The following is a 22,049-nucleotide window of genomic DNA, read 5'->3' as shown; positions in this document are numbered from 1 at the left end:
TTCCCAAAGTGAAAGGCATACCACTCAGCGGAAAGAGCAGTACTGCAGAGAAGGAATAGCTACGATCGCATTTTGGGACTTTGCCAACTTGACCGGGAAGGGGGGGGGGTGATGAGTGAGTTGTTCTAGAATTAACTTGATGATTAATGTTTGTGGCATGACCATCATGTTTGTACAAATAGGGGTAAAAGACTGCAAAAAATTATTTATTTATTTATTTATAACAGTTGTTCTGAATGAAGGGCATTTTCACCCCAGCCTGGCACTGGGACGCTTGGCAATGTCTGGAAACATTTTTGGTCATCACACACAATTGTGTGTGCATGTGCATGTGCGTGCGTGTGTCTTGTGTTACCGGCATCTAGGACACAGAGGCCAGGATTGGTGTTCGACATCCTATAATGCATACGACAGTCCCCACAACAAAGAACTGTTCAGCCCCAAATGCCAACAGTATTGCTGCTGAGAAACCTGGTTTTTAAAAATGAGTTTCACATGTTTTTTAACTCAAATGTTTCAAATGTGTCTAGTCAAATGCTTCCCAGATATTCATACAATTAGACCAGCCTTACTTTCTAACAGATAAGCAACACTATAACAGATTCATTTTATCTGCAATGATTATATAACTGCAAACTACTTCCAAAAATCAGGAAAAGTTTTAATTTTCACACATAATTTCCCCCAATCTTGCCTTTCCCTGTTACCAATTCAGAGCCCTTTCTCCTTTCATTGCCCATTTTCTTCTATTCATTAGTCATTTATTTAGTCGTTAGACTAAATAACTGAAGCACTGAGCAGAAGCAAATACAGTAAGAATATTTAAAAATTGGATAGAACTTGTCTTTTTGTAAGATTATAATTTCATTTCCCTTAGATTAAAAAAAATTTTTTTCTTTATACTCTAGGCAGATGGAGATCCAGTTTATTCTTACAGTTTTGAAAGGAAACAAGTTTCAGATTCCTGGCAGAGCCTGGGATGATTTCTTTCTTTCCACTGGAATTTGTCTGTTTAGGGTAAGTAAAATGTTTGATTTATCTTCTTCTAGAAAAATCTCTGGTGCTTTTTATGTGGTTCTATTGGTATTAACAATTGATTTAATTATGCCTCAGAATGATAGTGGCATACATGATCATTAGAGATGTTATAAAGATTACTTCATATGCACTATTTTTTAAGGCCCACAAACAAAACACATATTTTGTGAAATTTAAGACTGTTGAAATGTAAAAACTTTTGGGAAATAATATCCAGGTTCTTCCCCTAAATTCCTAACATTATAATTCCAAATATAAAGGAATGTATAAAAAGCATGGGAAGAATCAACTGAAACATGAAAGTATAAATAATCACAGGTATTGCTTCTTTTTCTTTAGTTTTGCTAGAGATCTATAAACAGGTTCTCTATGGAAAGTACTTACCTAGAAAACTACATATGCAAAGCATTTTAACAAGCCTATTCTTGTTAAGTAATGAAATGTAGAGATTTACTATAGTTTTCCTGCCTTTTGAACACTTAGTATTTAGGAAGGGGCCTCTAATAGCCAGCAAAATGCTTGGTACATAGCAGATACCCCCCAAAATTTGTTAAATGAATGAAAATGAACAGATAAATATTCATATTTAAAAAAATCAGTATTAGTCTCCCTTGGTAGTGCACACTTCCATAGGCTCTAACCTATCTAGCAGTTCATTATTTCCAATTTTCTGGTGCCAGCAGGATCTGTTGACACTATCACATAAAATATGTGCCAAACTAAACTAGTGTTTTTCTTACCCAAACCTGCTCCTCCTTCTTATTTCCTATTTCTGTGAATATATATATAACCCTCCTACTCACCCACTCCACATATCCTTCTTTGACAGGTTGAGTTGACATCCAGATTATTCTGCTTCGATTGCATCTTTCCCCATCGAGTTCCTTTCTCCTCCCGTCCTCAGCCTCTACTACCTTTTACTTGGACCAAACTACCTTTGGTGTTGCCTGTCCCTAGTCTTTTCTCACCAATCTATTCCTAGACTTGTTGGCTGATTGCACCTCCATCACCTCCATAAAAAGGGAAAAACCCAGTTTAGTGTAACAACGAAGAGACTGTTCTGGCTCTGATTTGTCGGAGCATAATGTGGTGTAGATCTTAAGACTGAAGCCAGGGGCGCCTGGGTGGCTCAGTCGGTTAAGCTCCGGCTTCGGCTCAGGTCATGATCTCACGTTCCAGGGTTCGAGCCCCGCGTCAGGCTCTGTGCTGACAGCTAGCTCAGAGCCTGGAGCCTGCTTCCGATTCTGTATCTCCCTCTCTCTCTGACCCTCCCCTGATCATGCTGTCTCTGTCTGTCTCTCAAAAAACTAAATAAATAACATAAAAAATTAAAAAAAAAAAAAAGACTGAAGCCAAACCGCCTAGTTTAGGGCATGCGGTCCTCACTTTGTAGTCTCGCCAAAATACCTCTGCCCATCTCTCACCTAGCTTTTAAAGGCCAGTACACCTTTATTACTTTCCTCAAATAGTCGTTCTCTTCTCGGAACTGCCCTAGTGTGGCACCTATACTTCTCACTACGAGCTTTGTACAAATTACATGAATCCTTAAAAAAAATTTTTTTTAAATCTCTCGAGGAAACACAGCTTACTGAAGGCAGGATATTATTGTATTCTTTTTTGTATCTCCAATAAATCACGTTGTGACTTGTACGTTATGGTTGCTTGATAAATGTTAGGTGAATATCAATAAGAGAAATTAATCCGATTCTGAATGGATTCTGACTTCATATATTTATCAAATATCAGAGAACTTCGAATTAAAAAGGGTGAATAAAATGTATGTAAATTAAACCCTTAAAAAAGCGAACTTAAAAAAATTTCTTAGCACCCAAGAGTCCTCAAGACTTTACATGGGTTACATTTATCAATACTTAGCATATTAGAAATTTTAACAGAAAAATTTTAAATAGTTCTTTACGTTTTTAATTTAAGATAATGTGCTAAATGTTAACATAAGTCACGTATTTTTAAAATTCATTATGTATGTTATATTTATCTAGTTAGTCTCTTGCACAGTTTCCAGCCCAGCTCCCAGCCCAAAATAGCCGGACCCTTCCTTACTTGGAGAACCTGGCCGGGCCCTGCAGGAACAGCCGGGAATCTGCTCGCCCCGCCCTCCGGCTCCCGGGACACGCGGCCCCGCCCCAAAGCGCGCCGGCGCCGGGTCCCAGAGCGCACGCGCAGGGATCCTCCTGGTCGCGCGGGAGGGCGCGCGCCTGCGGTGGCCGCCTCCCCCCACCCCCCGTCGCGCCCGGCAGGAACCCGTCGCTGGGTTTGCTTCGGCCCCTGGGGTCCGTCGTCGTCATGGACTCTCCGTGGGATGACCTGACCCTTGCCTTTTCTCGCACGTCTATGTTCCCCTTTTTTGACATCGCCCACTACCTGGTGTCTGTGATGGCGCTGAAGCGTCAGCCGGGTGAGTGCGGGGAGCCGCAGACCGGCCCCCTCAGGGTACCTCTCACGAAGAGGACGGCCTGAGTCGGCTGAACGGTCGAGCTGCAGCTGTCTCAGAGTCCTAGGCTCGAGCTGGACGGGGGGGCCCGACCCCTCGAGCGCAGATGGGGAAACTGAGGCCGGAAAGGGAGGTGAGCCCGGTACTCGTGAAAGGAGGCGCGAGGTAGGGTCCGCAACGCCGCGTCAGGGGCAGGTGACTGGGGAGCCGCTGCCGCATTTGGGAGCCCGGGTACTCCTGGCGCCCGTCCAGGACGTGCGCGGTCCCCCGGCGGTGCCGCCACCTCCTTGGGAAGAACGGCATTTAAAAGTCACCCGGGGACTGAGCTCCCGGAAGCAGCTTGTCGGACTCGGTCGCTTGGGATAGTGAGTAGTTACGGACTGTTCTGCAGTCGTGAAAGTTGTATCGGCCCCTAAAGAGCCGCCGGCAGGACGCGGGTATTCATACCCCGCCCCGCAGCGCTCTGCCGCCTTGCTGGACGGAGTGGTTGTTGGAAGAGAGTGGATTCCCATTTTCCGTCGTGTGACTGACATCGCCCAGGGGTCATTTGGCATAGTTTTCACTATCTGTAGCCTGGGGGTATAGTCTTAAAACAGCATTTTGAGTCTTTTTTGAAGTATATGATCAAGGAGCAGTAATTTGTCTTTCTTGTATTTTACATTCAGGATATGTTTCGCCTACATGGCTTTCCTTTGCGGTTATTCTACCGGCCTTTTCGTTTTATGGGTCTCTTTTGTGTGTGTGTGTGTGTGGTCAGGTGTTTATCTTCTTTTTCTCCTTTTCTCCCTGCTCTTGCTGACTGGTCCTGTAGAGTTAATGAGTGAGGGCTTGAGGCGATGCTGTACCTTCTGTGGACTCCTGTTGGGGATGTGTGTTTTTTAAAACTGTTTGGTCTCAGAAATATTTCTCATTTATACTGATGTTTGCAGCTCAGTCAAAATCATTGTTTGGTAGAGGTTTTGACCTGGATAAGGTGAATGAATATTGGTTTAAATCAGGACAGATAGTCTGTATAAGAAATGGTTTCCTTGATTGGAAAAGAAGTATATTATTGTGCTGTGTTCAGCATTTGAAATTTTCTCCGATAGGCTGAATTACGTTCTCAAAGTGTGGTCCAGGAGCCCTGGAGTTCCTCACACTTCCAGATCAAAGAAGCAGATATGAGACTCCAACTGTTTTCTGTTTGAAGCCAGACATTAAAGGGATTTTCTAACATATGAAAACAGTGTGACTTTTCTCACTAAATGTTTTTTGCTTTAGAAAAGTTATTTTCATAAAGAGTACATAATTAACATGTAGTACATTTATTATTTTTAAAGTGAGTACAATAAGTACTATAGAATTTTCTCAATAAACTTCTAATATGCTAAATATTTACCTGTAACTCACATAAATAAAAGCTCCTTGGGGTCTTCAAGAAGTTATTTCAAGTCTGACTTAAAAAAATTTTTTTAATGTTTGTTTATTTTTGAGAGAAAGATAGAGAATGGGGGAGGGGCAGAGAGAGACACACACAGAATCTGAAGCAGGCTCCTGGCCCTACTGTCAGCACAGAGCCTGACATGGGGCTCGAACTCACAAAGCGTGAGATGACCTGAGCTGAAGTCTGATGCGTAACTGACTGACCCACGCAGCCACTCCATTAAAATTTTTTTTAATGTTTATTTATTTTTGAGAGAGACAACTATGAGTAGGGGAGGAGCAGAGAGAGACCCACACACACAGAATCTGAAGCAGGCTCCAGGCTCCGAAGTGTCAGCACAGAGCCCAACACAGGGCCTGAATCCACAAACTATGAGATCATGACCTGAGCCAAAATCAGCCACTTAACCAACTGAGCCACTTAGGCGCCCTTCAAGTTAGACTTTTTAAAGATTTAAGTTACATATATTATACTTATCATTTTACATATAAAATTTGACTATGATTTTGGATAAGCAGACATGTAACTACCACTGTCAGGATACAGTTTCAGCACCCACCCCAGATTCCTTCTTGTCTGTTTTTAGTCAGCTCTTCCTTAGCCATTCATCTGCTCCAAGTTTATTTTTATTTTTGAGAGAGACAGAATGAGTGGGAGAGGGGCAGAGTGAGAGCGAGGTGGGGAGAGAGAGAATCCCAAATAGGCTCTGCACTGTCAGCACAGAGCCCAACACTGGGCTTGAACTCATGAACATAAGATTATGACCTGAGCTGAAATCAAGAGTTGGGATGTTGAACTGACTGAACCACCCAGGCATGCCAAAAATATTTTGCATTCCACCACCAATACTTGTAAACAGGTAAAAATAGAATTCATACAAAGGAGTGCACCTATTTAAGCTTTTACCAGAAGTGTGTTAGACTACTTACATCTTCTGCGTCATTCATTATTACCATTTTTTAAATATCTTGTCATTCTAATGATCAGAAAAATAGTTTTAATTTGCATCTGTCATGGTTACAGAGTATGTGCTTCTTAAGTTTATTGGTAGTTTGTATTTCCACTTCTCCCATCCAAAGACTAACCAGGCCCTACTCTGCTTAGCTTCCGAGATCAGAGAGATTGGGCACGTAAGGGTGGTATGGCCATAGACTTGTATTTCCACTTCTTATTGAGTTGATCATATTGTTTTTATGATTTGAATTGTAATACATTAAAAAATTTTTTTATATCTTTATTTTCTTTTGAGAAAGAGAGAGACAGGGAGTGAGCAGGGGAAGGGCAGACTGAGAGGGAGACACAGAATCTCCAGCAGGCTCCAGGCTCTGAGCTGTCAGCACAGAGCCTAAGGCGGGGCCAAACCCACGGACAGTGAGATCATGACCTGAGCCATAGTCAGATTCTTAAGCAACTGAGCCACCCAGTCACCCCTGTAATACAATTTTTAAAATGATGGATTAGGGTGCCTGGTTGATTGAGTCAGAAGAGTGTGCAACAGAAGTTGTGAGTTCAAGTCCCGTTTGGATGTAAAGATTACTAAAAATAAACAAAAATAAAACTCTAAAAAATGAAGAATCATCCTTACATTCTTGGAATAAACTCTACTTGTTTGAGGTATTATTTTAATTCATTTTTTAATGATTTTGATTTGCCAGTACTTCATATAAATTTTTCCTTAATTGGCAACTTTTTTTTTATCCCTTGTTGGCTAATACTCTAGAAGTCAGACTTGTGGTATAATAAAACTGCAGTTCACCTGTTAGTACCAGGATTCTTCTTATCTTTATTCTCAAGCATGTTACTCCTTCAGACTCTTGACTTTTTGGAATGTCCTCTACCACTGCTAATACCTCACTCCTCACTTTCCTACCACTTATATATTCTGTGTCTCTACCTAGATCTTTCAAAATGTTAGTGGAGACAAGAGTGTAAAGGGAATTTCTTGTTTGGTTCAAGTTGTAGGCCTTCAAATCCAAGGAAGGATGATGGTTTTTCCCTCCTTTCTTTCCCACGTGACTTGTGCTTCAAGCAAAGACATCAGGGTATTTAGTAAATTGGATTTTTTAAAAATTTCTTAATTTACTTCCTTTTGTCAACTAATTTTTAGTTCTTAAGTCCTAGCATCTGATTATAATTGTAAGTTTTTGTTTTCCATTTTCCTAGGTATCTTATTAGGAAGTTTGAAAATGGTGCTCTGAGGGTTCTTAGAAACCATTTATTTTATCTCTGTTATCTTACATTAAAAATTCTTTTTGTTAATGTTTATGTATTTTTGAGAGAGAGAGAGAGAGAGAACAAGTAGGGGAGAGGCAGAGAGAATGGGAGCACCAGAATACAAAGCAGGCTTCAGGCTTTGAGCTGTCATCACAGACCGCGAGGCGGGACTTGAACTCACAAGCTGTGAGATCATGACCTGAGCTGCAGCTGGACACTCAACTGACTGAGCCACCCAGGTGCCCTTCTTCTCTTACATTTTTAATCTGCCTTCTCGGTCTCTTAATTAAATCTTCGTTAAAATGAACACATTTCTTCAATCATATATTCATATCCAGTTAACTGTTTTCTGGAAGACTTCATGAAAATTTAATCTACAGTTATTTGTACTTGATTTTTACACACAAAAATCTATTATTTTACTCTTAATTCTCCTACTGCTATTTTGCTAATCTCTATCAAATCACAGGGAGTTAAGCTGAATATTCCATTCATTGAAAATTCATTGAAACTCCACTGCATATCAGGCAGTATTTTTGATGTTGAGGATACCAAGGTGAAAGATGCTTTTGTTGCCCTAAAGGAATTCCGCTGTGCTATTGTCATTGTCATCATCATCGTCATCGTCGTCATCTTTTTCTTCTTCTTCTTTTTGATAGTATTACATAAGGTTGCACTACCTTCCTATACAGTTATAATATTCATTTCAGATACATGCAAAAACATTTTAGTATCTTAATGGTAATCCTCACACATCCCTTTAATGTAGATATTATTGAACTCATTTTACAGATGAGGAATGGACTTACAGGAGTAAAATAACCTTATTTAAATCACATAGGTTAATAAATTATGGAGCTAGATCTTCAGCTAATTCCAAAGTTCTCAAATATTCTGTGCTCTCTTTTTGCAGGTCCCTTTAATGTTTCTGGTTTCTCAATATTTAGCAATTTCTTAATAAGCTTTCATTTGACATGGTTATTTTCTCACATGATTTCTGTCATTTCCTTATCACCAATGAGTTTTTCCTTTGCTTTCAGGAATTAAATCCAGGAATAAAGCTTATTATTGTTCTTCCTTCTAATTTGTGGGAAATGAAAGTATTCATCTGTTAAGAATTTGTTAGTTCTCAGGATTCTGTAAAGGTGGCAACATTGTTTTGCTATCTTTATGAATTCATACATAAAAAACATACATAAAAGTAGAAAAATCATAAATGTACAGCTCAGTGAATTTTCAAAATGAACACATCTACTTAATCAACATCCAGATAAAAATAGAACGTTCATGATACCTCGAAAACCCTTTTTGTTATGTTATGCTTTAAAAAGCTAGAGTATGTTCTGTCCAGTGTGGGATGGGAAAAGCATGTCTTAGAAATGACAGTTCATAATTTACTTCTGTTAGAGAGTCTTAAATATCTTTAATATATTTTAAATGAATATCTGATTGACCTGACATAAATTATTGGTCAGAAGTGTGGCGTGGTAGAAAGAGCTCATAAAATCAGGAGACCAGTAGTAAACTCTATCAGTAGCTTGGATAAGAACTTAAAACCCAGTATTTTATCTGTACAATGAGTGGGTTGGACTTGAACACCAGATGAGCAGTGTTCCCTTCTTAGGAGTCTCAGTTTTGGTTCTGAAGAGATCTTTGTTCAAGCTTCTACGTTTTAATAAGTTTAATCCTTTGTTTCCCCAGCAGTTGTAAACTACTTTTTCTAGTTGATACCTCTGTAATACCATAGTATTTACTTTTTACATTTTCAACAGTCTAGTTAACAATTTTATAATTATGTTTTTATAGTAAATTCTGTTAAGGTGACTGTGTATTTTCCCTTTCCTAACTGGATTCTGACTGGTACAGAATCCTGTCAATGGAGTTTAACTTCCTACTTTCTGGTTTGCATATGTTATGTTAAGATATTTAAACTATTGGCTACTTCCTGCCCATAGATCCAGTCAGTATAATGTCATCAGTATAGTGGGCCAGTGTGGTGGTGTGTGGATGCTCAATATGATCAAAATCACTGTGGACTTTGTTGGAGAGCAGGAGAGTTGACATAGACCTAAGGCAAGACTGTGATAGTCTGCTGTTTACCTAGCCAGATAAAAGCAAAGTGTTTCTGGGATTCTTTGCAAATTAATATGGAGAAAAAAGATTTGCTTACCAGGTTATAGGGGTTATGTTGATTTGTTCCAGTAAAAATACTGCATCTTGAATACCAGCTGCAACTGGAGTTACTACCTGTCTACATTTATGATAATCCACATTCTCCAAGACCCATCTGCTTATGTATTAACCAAATAGACAAGTTAAATGGGATGTGATAGCTGTCACCACTTTTCATCTTTGAGGTTTTTGATTATGGCAACCATGTTTGTGGTATTGCTTTTTTTTTTTTCAAGTTTATTTATTTTGAGAGATAGAAAGAGAGAGCACAAGCAGGGGATGGGCAGAGAGAGAGAGACAGAGATTGAGAGAGAATCCCACTGACTGTGGAGAGCCCAGCATGGGGCTTGAAGTTCATGACCTGAGTGGAAACCAAGAGTTAGGACTCTTAACTGACCGACTGAGCCACCCAGGTGCCCTCTGTGGTATTGCTTTTTAAAAATACCTTGATGAGGGAAAGAAACTCAAGGGGCTTCTACTTGAATGTTTCTACCATAATGATTCTTACCCCTGGATCAGAGAATCAAAATGGGGATTGTGTCAGTTGCCAGCTCTGTCTGTTCTAGTTACACATTGAAGAATCATAAGGTGTGTCTACGGACTTACTTGGCCCACTGTGATTCAGACTTGACCCAAAACTGGAAGTAGAACACGACTTTATTTTCTAGCTTTTTTTTTTTTTAATGTTTGTTTATTTTTGATAGAGAGTGAGCAGGGAAGGGGCAGAGAGAGAGGGAGATACAGAATCAGAAGTAGGCTCCAGGCTCCAAGCTGTCAGTACAGAGCCCAACACGTGGCTTGAACTCACAGACCACAAGATCATGACCTGAGCCGAAGTTGGACGTTCAACCGACTGAGCCACCCATGTGCCCCTATTTTCTAGCTTTCATTTCATAATGAAAAATATTTTGCTTTTTAAAGCCCACAAATGATTGAGTGTATCAAAATTCATATACTTTGAATTAGAGGCAGGTCTCAATGTGACAGATTTTGCTAAGTTTAGGGGAGAATAATTCTATTGATACCATATCACAAATATCTTAAGGTAGGACAGAGAATGTTTTGTCCTTTAAATGTCAGCATGTTGGGACACCTGGGTGGCTTAGTCGGTTAAGCGTCCGGCTTCGGCTCAGGTCATGATCTCAAGGTTCGAGCCCCATATCGGGCTCTGTGCTGACAGCTAGCTCAGAGCCTGGAGCCTGCTTCAGATTCTGTATCTCTCTCTCTCTCTGACCCTCCCCTGCTCACGCTGTCTCTCAAAAATAAATAAAAAACATTAAAAAAAAGTCAGCATGTTAAAAATAACATATCCTAGTTAACATAACTTGTCTCTTAGCTAAAATAATACATTTTTGTTTTAAAACAGAAGAAATTAAAAATATTCCATTAATTATTTTTCTCCTATTGAATATTATTTATATCTTCTAAAGATATACAAGCTGTTTCTGGTTATCTTTCTGTATTTTCACAGTTAAGCGTTACAATAAACTAATTTTGGTACTGGAATGGTATATACAAAGGAACGTGACACCTAAAGAAATTTGTCATAAGAGGGGCTCCTGGGTGGCTCAGGTCAAGATCTCATGGCTCATGGATTTGAGCCCCACATTGGGCTCTGTGGTGACAGCTCAGAACGTGGAGTCTGCTTCAGATTCTGTGTCCGCTTTCTCTCTGTTCCTCCCTCACTCATGCTCCGTGTTTCTCTCTCAAAAATAAAAACGTTTTTAAAAATTAAAAAAAAAAAGAAATTTGTTATAAGATAGTCTCATTCTGTAAAATGTGTTTCCATAGTGTGTGTACACAAGAGAGCCTTATAGAAAGGGGTATTTGAATTAGAGAAATTTTTCTAATTGGCATAATTTTTAAAATTAGGCAAAAAAGACTGATGTGAGGGAGACCCTTCAATTCTATTCTTTTCCTTTTTTTTTTGCTGTAATGAAATCTTACTTTCACTGATTTAAGTCTGTTAAGGATATGAGTACTTAAAATTTAAGGGCTGTGGTGTGTTATTTTCTTTCCATGCTTGCAATAAGAACCCCCCAAAATTATATCTTGGGCTCTGAGAATAGAAGCAGCCAAAGGTTGCATTTTCCTTATTTTCTCTGCTGGTAATGGTCAGTCCATTCAGCAGATATAAGAGCGAAGTGTCTGCCAGTATACTAGGTAGTAAGTGTATGTTTTAATCTATATTTTCTTATTTTAAATCCTTATAAGTTATGTATTATTCTCATTTAATGAAGGTTGAAACTTAAGCCAAGAGGGTTTAGTGGTCCAACAAAGAGGTCACAAAACTGGCATACAATTTCAGCTGCCTCTTTGATTTGTGACAATACAAAGGGAAATTAATGGTAGTAAAATTGTAATACTTGAACTCTTGAAATATTTCATATATATTTTTCTGTCATACAATAAACATTTATAGAATACCTACTCTACGCTAAAGTGTCTTAGAATTTTAAGAGGTAAGAACTTTATAATGGAGCTAATAAAATCTAGAACGTAATATGTCTTTTTAAAAAAAATTTTTTAATTTTTTTTATTTTGAGAGAGAGAGAGAGATAGAATGGGAGCAGGGAAGGGGCAGAGAGAGACGGAGACACAGAATCCAAAGCAGGTTCCAAGCTCCAAGCCGTCAGCACAGAGCCAGACATGGATCTTGAACTCATGAACCGCAAGATCATGACCTGAGCTGACGTCGAACACTTAACCGACCGAGCCCCCCAGGCGCCCCTAGAATGTGATATATCTTAAGACGAAAGAATAAAGTGTGAATGTTGAGGAAACAGGAAAGTTATTTTGACAGACTTAATAAAAAATGAATATTACATGAGCTAATCATTTGTGTAAATTTGATTCGGATTGTTTCAGTGGTCAAAGGAAAACCTGAATATATTTGAATTTGACTAAGCCAGTGAGTGGTGAATATCTGATGGGTGAAGGTAATGCTAAGTCTCCATTAGAATAATACTAAGGAAAACAGAGGACAGATAGCAGTGAGTATTCCTTAATTGTATGTTTATCAGAAGTAATCAGTTACCTTGGAATGTGATCTTCATAGTGACTAAGCTGTGATGAGCTTGTTATAGCTTTCAGACAGTTAGAACTCCAATTTCTAGAATGTGTTCCCAAAGTGACACAGGATATGCCTGTGAGAGAAATATGGAGACGCAGACACACACACACACACACACACACACACACACACACACACACACACAGTAGGGTTGGGAGAAAGTTAAGAGTAAAGGGGAAAGTGGTGTATATATGTAAATAAGCATAGGAAAAAAAGAAGTCTGGAAGCTGTCGCCTCTTAGTATAGTAGTATGATGGAATGGCAAAAGTAGGAAAGGGTAATTTGACTTTTATTTTTATTTACTTATGTGATAATAGTGATAAGCTAATATTTAATGCTTACTATGTGCCAGGCCTTAATTCTAAGTAGTTTAAAAGTACTCACGTGTCGTGTCGTTGATCGTTTGTGGATCCTTACAGCAACCCTGTGATGTAGGTTACTTTATTTCTTTTTCTCTTCCGTGTGTGTGTGTGTATGTGTGTGTGTGTGTGTGTATGTGTGTGTGTGTGTGTGTATGTGTGTGTGTGTGTTTGTGTATTTTTTCAGGATGTGGGAAAACGATTAACTTGTTGAGTTCACACAAAGATTAAGTGCTGGTGCCAGGATTTATACCTGAGCAACTAAACTCTAGAGTCCATACTCTTAAGCAGTCTGTATTGCTTTTCAGTGTGAAGATGATGCATTGTGGAAGCGAGGAACCACTGACCAAACGATAAGATTATACTCATTTATTAGGCTGACTGACCAATGCTACAATCACTCACTACTCTCTGGGGCACTAGTGCTGTTACACATATTTAGGAAGATTATATATACATATTAGAGACATAGTGTTATCACATCTTACATGGGAGTTTAGCTCTAAAGATAGCATGATATTGCATTAAAATAATTCTTGAAAATTCTTAGGTTTAGAGGAAATTGCTACACCAAAGATTGATGTCTTGCCTGTTAGTACATTTCTCATAACTGATTTTTCTTCCAGATTGGAAAAGGTCACCATTTCTTGAATTTATCACCAGTTGCTTATCATTAAACCTTGGCATCACTTCACTTCACTTGACAGGATGTGTACACCACAGAAAATGCACATCTGCCAACTCATGTGCATTCCTGGGCACGTTTTGTTATGTGGAATGGTGGGTTTCACTAATTGACTTTTATCTCCTTTTATTTTTCCTGAGCACATATGGATGATTTTCATGTTAATACAAGTATGATGCTGTTACTTTACTGAACTCACACATACATTTGCGTAGTTTTCCTGTTGTTTATTTTTGCATAAATGGGCCTTTTCATAAGAAATAACAACAGTGGATAGTTTGGTTATATATTCTTGCAGAGTGGATAGTATGGTTATATATTCTTGCAGACATTATTTTATGTATTAGTTGCATGTATATGTACTAATAGAACTATATGGTTTTCTGTTTCCCTCCTGTAAATAATTTCTTATTGTCATATTGTTTATATACATAGGATTTTCTTTTTGTCATACAAGTGCATGTAAAGCTGTTGCATTCTTTTAAATGGAGGCATTGTGTTCTTCAGATTAGATGTGACATAATTTGTTAAAATCTTGTTTAATTATACAATTAGGAAATGAATATTTTATTTAAAATAATTCAAATATGATTAAATAATGCAATCAATATAATTAAATAAATTTAAGACCATTTAAAGCCCATCCTTCCTAATCCCAGGCTTTCTTAAGAGGTAATAACAGATGAACACTTTGACCCTTTTCTGTGCTTTCCATGTATGTGCATGTAAGTATAGAAATGTATAGCGTTTGCATTTTGCTCATAAGTGATTTTATGCTGTAATATTGTTCAGCATGATTGTATATGATTCTTTGTTTTTACTCAGTAGCATGCCTTAATGATGCCCATTTAGATTTTTTTCATTTTTCCCACAACATTATAAACAACACTGCTTTAATAATCTTGTATGAAATTCCTTGGGCACTTGAATCAGTTTTAAATTAAAAATATTAATTTATACTGCCAAATTATGGTTTTGTTAATACTTTTACAGGAATATTTGAATTTCTTAAAACTTTTGCCAACTAATTTTTTTTTAATTAATATATTTTTCAGAGAGAACAAGAATGCACAAGAGCATGCTTGCACAAGGGGGAAAGGAGCAAAGGGAGAGGGAGAGAGAAAATCTTAAGCAGGCTTTACACTCAGCATGGTGCCCAAAGTGGGGCTCAATCTCACAGTGAGATCATGACCTGAGCCAAAATCAAGATTCAGTTGCTTAACTGACTGAGCCACACAGGGGCGCCCCTCTTTGCCAACTTATTAAGCTGTATATTTTTTTTGCCATTTGGATATGTGTGAAATACAACTTTTAAAAAATTTTTGTTTTTCATTGATTGCTGATGAGTTGAAAGAAGATTATCTTTTTTGATATGTTTATTAGTCATTTATGTTTCCTGCTTTGTGACGTCACCATATTTCTATGGTTTGTTATCTTTTTCTCTTGATTATTGAAATTTGCTTGGTGTAGGTTGAAAAACACTTTATTCCAATCTTTTATTATGAAGAAGTTTAAAATTTTAGTCAAGAAAGTCTTTTCCTTTGTAGCTTTATTCAGGTTAAGTACTTTTCTTTCTGTTCTTAGATTGCTAGATTTTTTTTCCTTTGGTTGGAATATTGAATTTTTAAGTCTTTTACTGTTTGTCTGAAGGGGTGATCATAAGAATTTGTTATTACAATGAATGGTTTTAATGAATTTCTAAATATTGAATGCTCCTTTAATTCTTTGGATAAAATCTACTTGGTCATGATTTATTATCCTTTGAAAAAACTACTTATTTCAATTTGTTATTAATGTATTTGTGCATTATACTCATAAATTAGAATTATAGTGTATCTTCTTCCTTTCCTTCCTCCCTTTCCCTTCCTCCTTTTTCTCATGCTTTCTTTTTTTTCTTTATAATTTTTGATGTGCAAATTATGTTGTTTCACAGAATGATTTAAGTTTTTCTTCTTTGCTATATTCTATAAAAATGAGTAATCCAAAAATATTTGGTAAATGTTTTCCATTAATTTATTTGGGTTAACACCTTTCTTAAGATCTTTGACTGCCCTGTAGTTTCTCCCATAGTTATTTGTATGTTCAGTTAGGGAATTTTGCTAATGTATATTGTCCACTTCAACTGCATTTTCACATTTATTAGATTAAATGCATGTTGTTTTCTTATAATTAAAAATTCAAACTATTTTCTTATTTTTCCTCCTAATGTTATACATTATTTTTATTCCTACTTCTGCCCCCTTTCTCAGACTTGTTGAACAATGGTCTGTTTTATTGGTCTTTTCCAAGAGCAGCTTTGTGGGTTGACTTTATTGACTGCACATTTCCATCTCCCTATTCTAGCTTCTATTTAATTGGTTTCTACTTTTATTTCTCTAAATTGCTTCTATTTCTCTGGCTGAGCTTGCTTGCTTGTTTGTTTGTTTATACTTTTCCCTTTGATATTTCATACTTACAGAAAACTTGCCAGAATAGGTCAGGGAACTTTCATATACTTTACCCAGATTTACCAACCACTTACACTTTGCCCCATTTATTTAAATTTTTCCAGCTTTGTTAAGGTAAAATTGACAAAGTTGTATATATTTTAAGTGTACAATTTGGGTGCCTGGATGGTTCAATCAGTTAAGCATCCACCTTCACCTCAGATCATGATCTCACCGTCTGTGACTTTGAGCCCCGCTTTGAGCTCTTTGCTGACAGCTCAGAGCCTGGAGCCTGTTTTGGAATCTATGTCTTCATCGCTCTCTGCCCCTTCCCCGCTCATGCTCTGTCTTTCTTGCTCTCAAAAATAAATAAAACATAAAAAAAAAAAGTGTACAATTAGATGGTTTGATATGCATATGAATTGTTAAATGATTATCTCAGTCAAGTTAATTAGCACATCCATCATCTCACAATATTTTTAAAAGTTTGGGTTTTTTTTTGGGTTGTGATTTAGTCTGTCTTAGCAAATTTCCAGTGTGCAATATAGTATTAACTATAGTCGCTGTGGTATACATTAGATCCCTAGAACTTATTCATTTTTTAACTAGAAGTTTGTACTTTGGCATGTCTCTTCTCTGAATTTATGCATATTATTTATGCATATTATTTTTTCAGAACTACTTGAATGTAAACTGAAAGCACTTGCCCAGTTAACTTCAAATTACTTAAGTGTATTAATATTAAAAACCACAGTATAAAACCAGAAAGTTTAACAGTGCTACAACACTATTATCTGAGCCACAGCCCATATTTAGATTTCATCAGTTGTCCAAAGGTTCATTTCTAAATATTCTTTCCCACTCCAGAATGTTATCTAGAATACACATTGCGTTTAGTTGTTGTCTCTATGATGTTATTTAATCTGGAGCATTTCATCAGCCTTATATTTGGTATTTCTTGACTTCAGCATTGTTAAAATATAGACCAGTTTTTTTCTTCTTTTTTTCCAGAAGAGCCCTCAATTTGGATATGTCTGATTGGATTAGTTCAGGTTATATATTTTTGGTAGAAATACTGTAGGGGCAAAGATGTGTTTTTAGTGCATCATTTTGGGAGTCACCTGATATTTTTTGTTTACAGTGATGTCTGCAAGGTTTCTCTACTCTAAAGTTATTATTTCTCTCTGTAATTAATAAGTATTTTGTTAGGAGACATTTTAAGATGATGTGTTTATCTGTTCCTCATCAGCCTTTCACCGCTGGGTTTATTTTGTTCTGTTTCTAGGGAGTCATGTTAAAAGCTTAGATTATTTATTTCAGCTTTTATTTTCTAAAGTGCTTAAGATGATAAGTTTTTCTTAATATATTACTTTGATATAGCAACTGGAAGTGCCTACCATGAAAGGAAAGAGTAGATAGCGAGATTGTTTATAATAATGTGCTATTAGGAAACTGGCAGTGGGAACTGGACAGAGTATTTTAAAGGTGCCCCAAATTACCTCTGTCATAACAAAATGTTTATAGTCTTGCTTTAAAGAACAAAAGAAAGAGTTTATGATAACTGTGATTGTCACACCTATGAGTAATAGTAAATTTTTGAAAGTTATGAAATTAAGTATATTTCTTTAGTGACACTGGTACCTCAAGATTTGTTTAATATACAACTATCTCAGACTGTATTTTTACTTTACCATTTCAGGAGCTGCGGCAGTGGCATGGAAGAATCCTCTTTCAAGCTGGTTCACTGCTATGCTCCATTGCTTTGGTGGAGGAATTTTATCCTGTGTGTTGCTTGCAGAGCCTCCGTTGAGGTTTCTTTCAAACAACACTAATATATTACTGGCATCTTCAATCTGGTAAGCTGCCATTATGGTGAACTATGAGACATTGTAAAATTTGTTTTGTAAATTAGTAGTAAATGAAATTTTTTTTCTTTAAAAAATATTTTATGTTCTTGAAAAGCTAATGTATGTATGAAGAAAGGAACCCAGTAAACCCCAATGGTTTTCAGTACAAAGTTTGTCTCTTTCTCACCCTTCTCTTTTATCCTCTCCCCGAGGTAAGTATTGTTACCATTGTCTTAGGTATCTTTAGTGGAAGCTTCTCAAATATGAAAGGGCATCAAATATTTGATCCCAAACAGTTTATCTAACTAACTCAAACACATAGATGTACAGTAGGATAAAATTAAGAATGTGACCAATTACACAGGAAGTCCCAAGTGATTATGACTCCTATATAATCATTGTTCTTGTCATATTCTTGTTGAATTTTTCAGAGTCTTAAGAAATTTAGCACTAATTTTGTTTTCAGTTTAGTTCTGAAGAAAAAAATGTTAACAGGAATTGCTTTAGATTCTTGCAAATCCAAATTCATTTATCCTTGAGAAGATTGATCTCTCAAGCTAAAAAAAGAAGTATGATACAAATCAGAGTGCTTTGTTATATCTGAAGCAAAAACTATACTTTTAACCAAAAGCCATATCAAATATATAATATTAGGAACACTTAATGTTCACTTTTATTTTGATAAATTTCAAATGAATATGTAATCAGTCATAAAAGGGAATGTTATAAATAGTAGTAGTGGGGCATCTGGGTGACTCAGTCTTTAAGCATCTGCTATTGGTTCAGTTCATAATCTGATGGTTCATGGGTTTAAGCCCTGCATCGGGCTCAGAATCTGGAGCCTTGTTCAGATTATGTCTCCCTCTTTCTCTGCCTCTCCCCAACTGGTGCTCTCTGTCTCTCTCTCTCAAAAAAAACATTAAAAATTAAAAAAAATATAGTAGTAGCAATGGGAAGAAGTAATAGTGGGAACCTATGGCAGTGGAAACAAGTAGGAGTAGAATAATAAATGTGATAGCTAATATTTACTACTTGTTCATTATGTACCAGCTAAATTCTTTATATTCATATTTAATCATAAGGGTTTTATAAGGTAGCCATTGTTTTTTGAATTTGACAAATGAGAAAACTAAGGCATTGAGAAACTTTGCTAAAATTTACATATTTAGTAAGTGATTGAGCTAAGATCAAAACCAGGAAATTTGACTTTCGTGCCTTGACATTTAACAGCCACTGGTTCTCATAGTTTTTCTTGCTTGTTTGTTTTTTGTTGTTGTTTTGTTGTTCTCAAATATTCTGTGCTCTCGTTTTACAACATGGGGCCCCAACATGGGGCTCGAACTCATGACCCCAACATCAGGAGTTGCATGCTTTACCAACTAAGATTGGGAAAGCCCTATCTAAGATTTGTTTAATCATCTCTTAAAGTATAGTCTTCCACTTCTATGTGTTTTCTTTTTTCTTTTTCTTTTTTTTAATTGAAGTACAGTGAACAGACAGTGTTATATTAATTTTAGGTGCAGAATATAATGATTCAGCAATTCTGTACATTACTTATTGGCCATCAAGATAAGTATACTCTTAATCCCTTCATCTATTTCACCCATCTCCCTACCCATCTGCCCTTTGGCAATCAGCAGTTCTCTTCATGTAAGTGTTTTTGTTTGTCTCTCTCTCTCTCTCTCTCTTTTTTAATTTTTTTATTTTATTTTATTTATTTATTTATTTATTTTTACTGTTTTTATTTATTTTAGAGAGGGAGAGAGACAGCATGAGCAGGGGAGGGTCAGAGAGGGAGGGAGACACAGAATCTGAAGACAGGCTCCAGGCTCTGAGCTGTCAGCACAGAGCCTGATGCGGGGCTCGAACCCACAAGCCGTGAGATCGTGACCTGAGCCGAAGTCGGATGCTTAACCGACTGAGCCGCCCAGGCGCCCCTTTTTTTTTTTTTTTTTTTTTTAAAGAGAGAGGGTCACAAGTGAGTGAGGGACAGAGAGCATGCCCCACAAGGGTTGGGGTGGGGGAACCAACCAAAGCAGGGTTCGTGCTCACCTGGTGTGGGGCTCAAACTCACGAAAGATATCCAGATGCCCTGTTTGTCTCTTTTTTTTTCCCCTTTGTTTCATTTCTTAAATTACACTAGGGCGCCTCGGTGGCTCAGTCGGTTAAGCCTCCAACTTCGGCTCAGGTCGGATCTCATGTTGGTGGGTTCGAGCCCCGCGTCAGGCTCTGTGCTGACAGCTAGCTCAGAGCCTGGAGCCTGCTTCCGGTTCTGTGTCTCCTTCTCTCTCTGCCCCTCCCCCTCTCATGCTTTGTCTCTCTCAAAAATGAATAAAACATTAAAAAAAAATTACACTATAAGTGAAACTATAATGTATTTGTCTTTCTCTGGCTGACTTATTTATTTAGCTTTATACCACCTAGGTCCATGTTTAACATCACTAATTATCAGGGAAATGCAAATCAAAACTATAGTGAGATATCACTTCGTGCTTGTCAGAAAGTCTAAAGTGAAAAGCACAAGTAACAAATGCTGGTGAGAATATGAAGAAAAAGGAACCCTCATGCACTGTTGGTAGGAATGCAAATTGATGCAGCCATTGTGGAAAACAGTATGGAGGTTCCTCAAAAAATTAAAAATAGAATTATCATATGATCTAGCAACTCTACTATCAGGTATATTTACCCAAAGAAAACAAAAGGTACAGCCATTTTTATGTTTATTGCAGCATTATTTATAATAGCCAAGATGTGGAAGCAATTGAAGTGTCTGTAGGTGGGTGGCTAAAGAAGATGTGCCATATATGCAGGTGCGCACGTGCACACACACACACACACACACACACACAGTGGAATATTACTTAGCCATAAAAAGAGTAAGGTATTGTCATTTACAACAGTGTGGATGGATCTAGAGGGTATAATGCTATGTGTTTTAAAAGGCTTTCTCAAGGACTTTTTATTTCTATAACAATATTTTAAAAAGATACTGGCATAGCATTATAATTTTTTAATGTGTGTAGATGCTGAAGCTATATACAAAGTAGGATATACAGAATCTGACTCTTACTGTCCCTTTCACTTCTTCTCCTGTATACCAGCCACCATTCTTTTTTGCATGGACAACTTATATAAAAATAAGTTAAGAGGGGGACCTAGGTAGCTCAGTCGATTAAGTGTCCAGCTTTGGCTCAGGTCATGATCTCAGTTTGTGAGTTTGTGAGTCCACATCGGGCTCTGTGCCGACAGCTCAGAGCCTGGAACCTGCTTTAGATTCTGTGTCTCCCTCTCTCCCTGCTCCTCCCATGCTCATGCTCTGTTTCTCTCAGTAATTACTAAACGTTAAAAAAAATTACTTTTAAAAGTAAGTTAGAACATATTACTCTTAAACTCAGTAGTTTCTTACCTGATTAAGAACAAAATCTGGGGCACCTGTGTGGCTCAGTTGGTTGAGAGTTCCACTCTTGATTTTGACTCAGGTCATGATCTCAGGGTCATGGGATGGAGCCCTGTGTTGAGCGCTGTGCTGAGAGCATGGAGCCTGCTTAAGATTCTGTCTCTCTGTCTCTGTCTCTCTCTCCCTCTCCCCCTGCTCCCCTCCCCTGCTTGCACATGCACACTCTTTTTCTCTTTACCAAATAAATAAATAAATAAATCTAAAACTCCTACCATGGCCCATAAAACCCTATAATTTTCTCTTTCCTTCTTTCTGATGTAATCTTTCCACAGTACTCCTGTTCAGTCTGCTCTAGCCACATTGATTTTGCCATTTCCTGAACACAAGGTGTTTTTCTACTTCAGTGCCTTTGTGTTTGCATTCTTCTCTTTGTAATGCTATTTCCCTGGAAGGCTCTTACCTTCTTTTTCCAAGAGGCCTCCTTGACTGAAATAGCACCTCTTCTCCCTTGACTCACATCCTCCTTCCTTCTGTCCTTCCTTCTTTCCTTCCTTTCTAAATTATTTATTTATTTGAGGGAGAGAGAGAATCCTAAGCACACTCTGCATTCACAGTGTAGAACCTGCAATGGGGCTCTAATCCACAAACCATGAGGTTATGACCTGAGCAGGAGTCAATGCTTAACCAACTAAACCACATCATCCTTCTTTATTTTTCTTCTTAGACTAGTTATTATCTGACATATTATCTGTTTATTTCTTTTTAGGTTGGTCTGTCTCATTCCACTAAAATAATAGCTTATCAGAGCAGAGGCTTTGTTTTGTGAACTGTATGATAAGTACTTTTCTTGGTTCAGTAAATCTATTGCTAAAGAAATGGACTGCTATGTATTGTTATAAGACATTTCTGTAATTGAATAGCAAAGAAGTAAGATCTTGATTTTTTGATCCCTTAAATGAAATA

The 22,049-nt window shown here is 37.4% G+C and overlaps 1 protein-coding gene across 3 annotated transcripts in view; it reads left to right on the top strand.

The window, feature by feature from the left end:
• The first annotated feature begins 953 nt into the window (after positions 1–953).
• The window catches only part of TMEM38B (transmembrane protein 38B), a 58,630-nt gene continuing 37,534 nt past the window's right edge, over positions 954–22,049 (top strand). The window contains exons 1-3 of one of the 3 annotated variants that reach the window (XM_029921038.1): positions 954–1,017; positions 13,358–13,511; positions 17,542–17,698. In XM_029921038.1, the coding sequence (XP_029776898.1) occupies positions 13,502–13,511; positions 17,542–17,698 (167 nt within the window). In that variant the 5' untranslated portion in view covers positions 954–1,017; positions 13,358–13,501. Of the gene's footprint in view, positions 1,018–3,227; positions 3,455–3,548; positions 3,624–13,357; positions 13,512–17,541; positions 17,699–22,049 lie in introns of those variants that run through there. The other 2 variants (XM_029921039.1, XM_029921037.1) reach the window with 2 other exon arrangements.

This window comes from Suricata suricatta, chromosome 13, assembly GCF_006229205.1.
Source record: "Suricata suricatta isolate VVHF042 chromosome 13, meerkat_22Aug2017_6uvM2_HiC, whole genome shotgun sequence".
Classification (NCBI taxonomy): domain Eukaryota; kingdom Metazoa; phylum Chordata; class Mammalia; order Carnivora; family Herpestidae; genus Suricata; species Suricata suricatta.
This window is presented reverse-complemented; position numbering and strand designations above follow the sequence as displayed.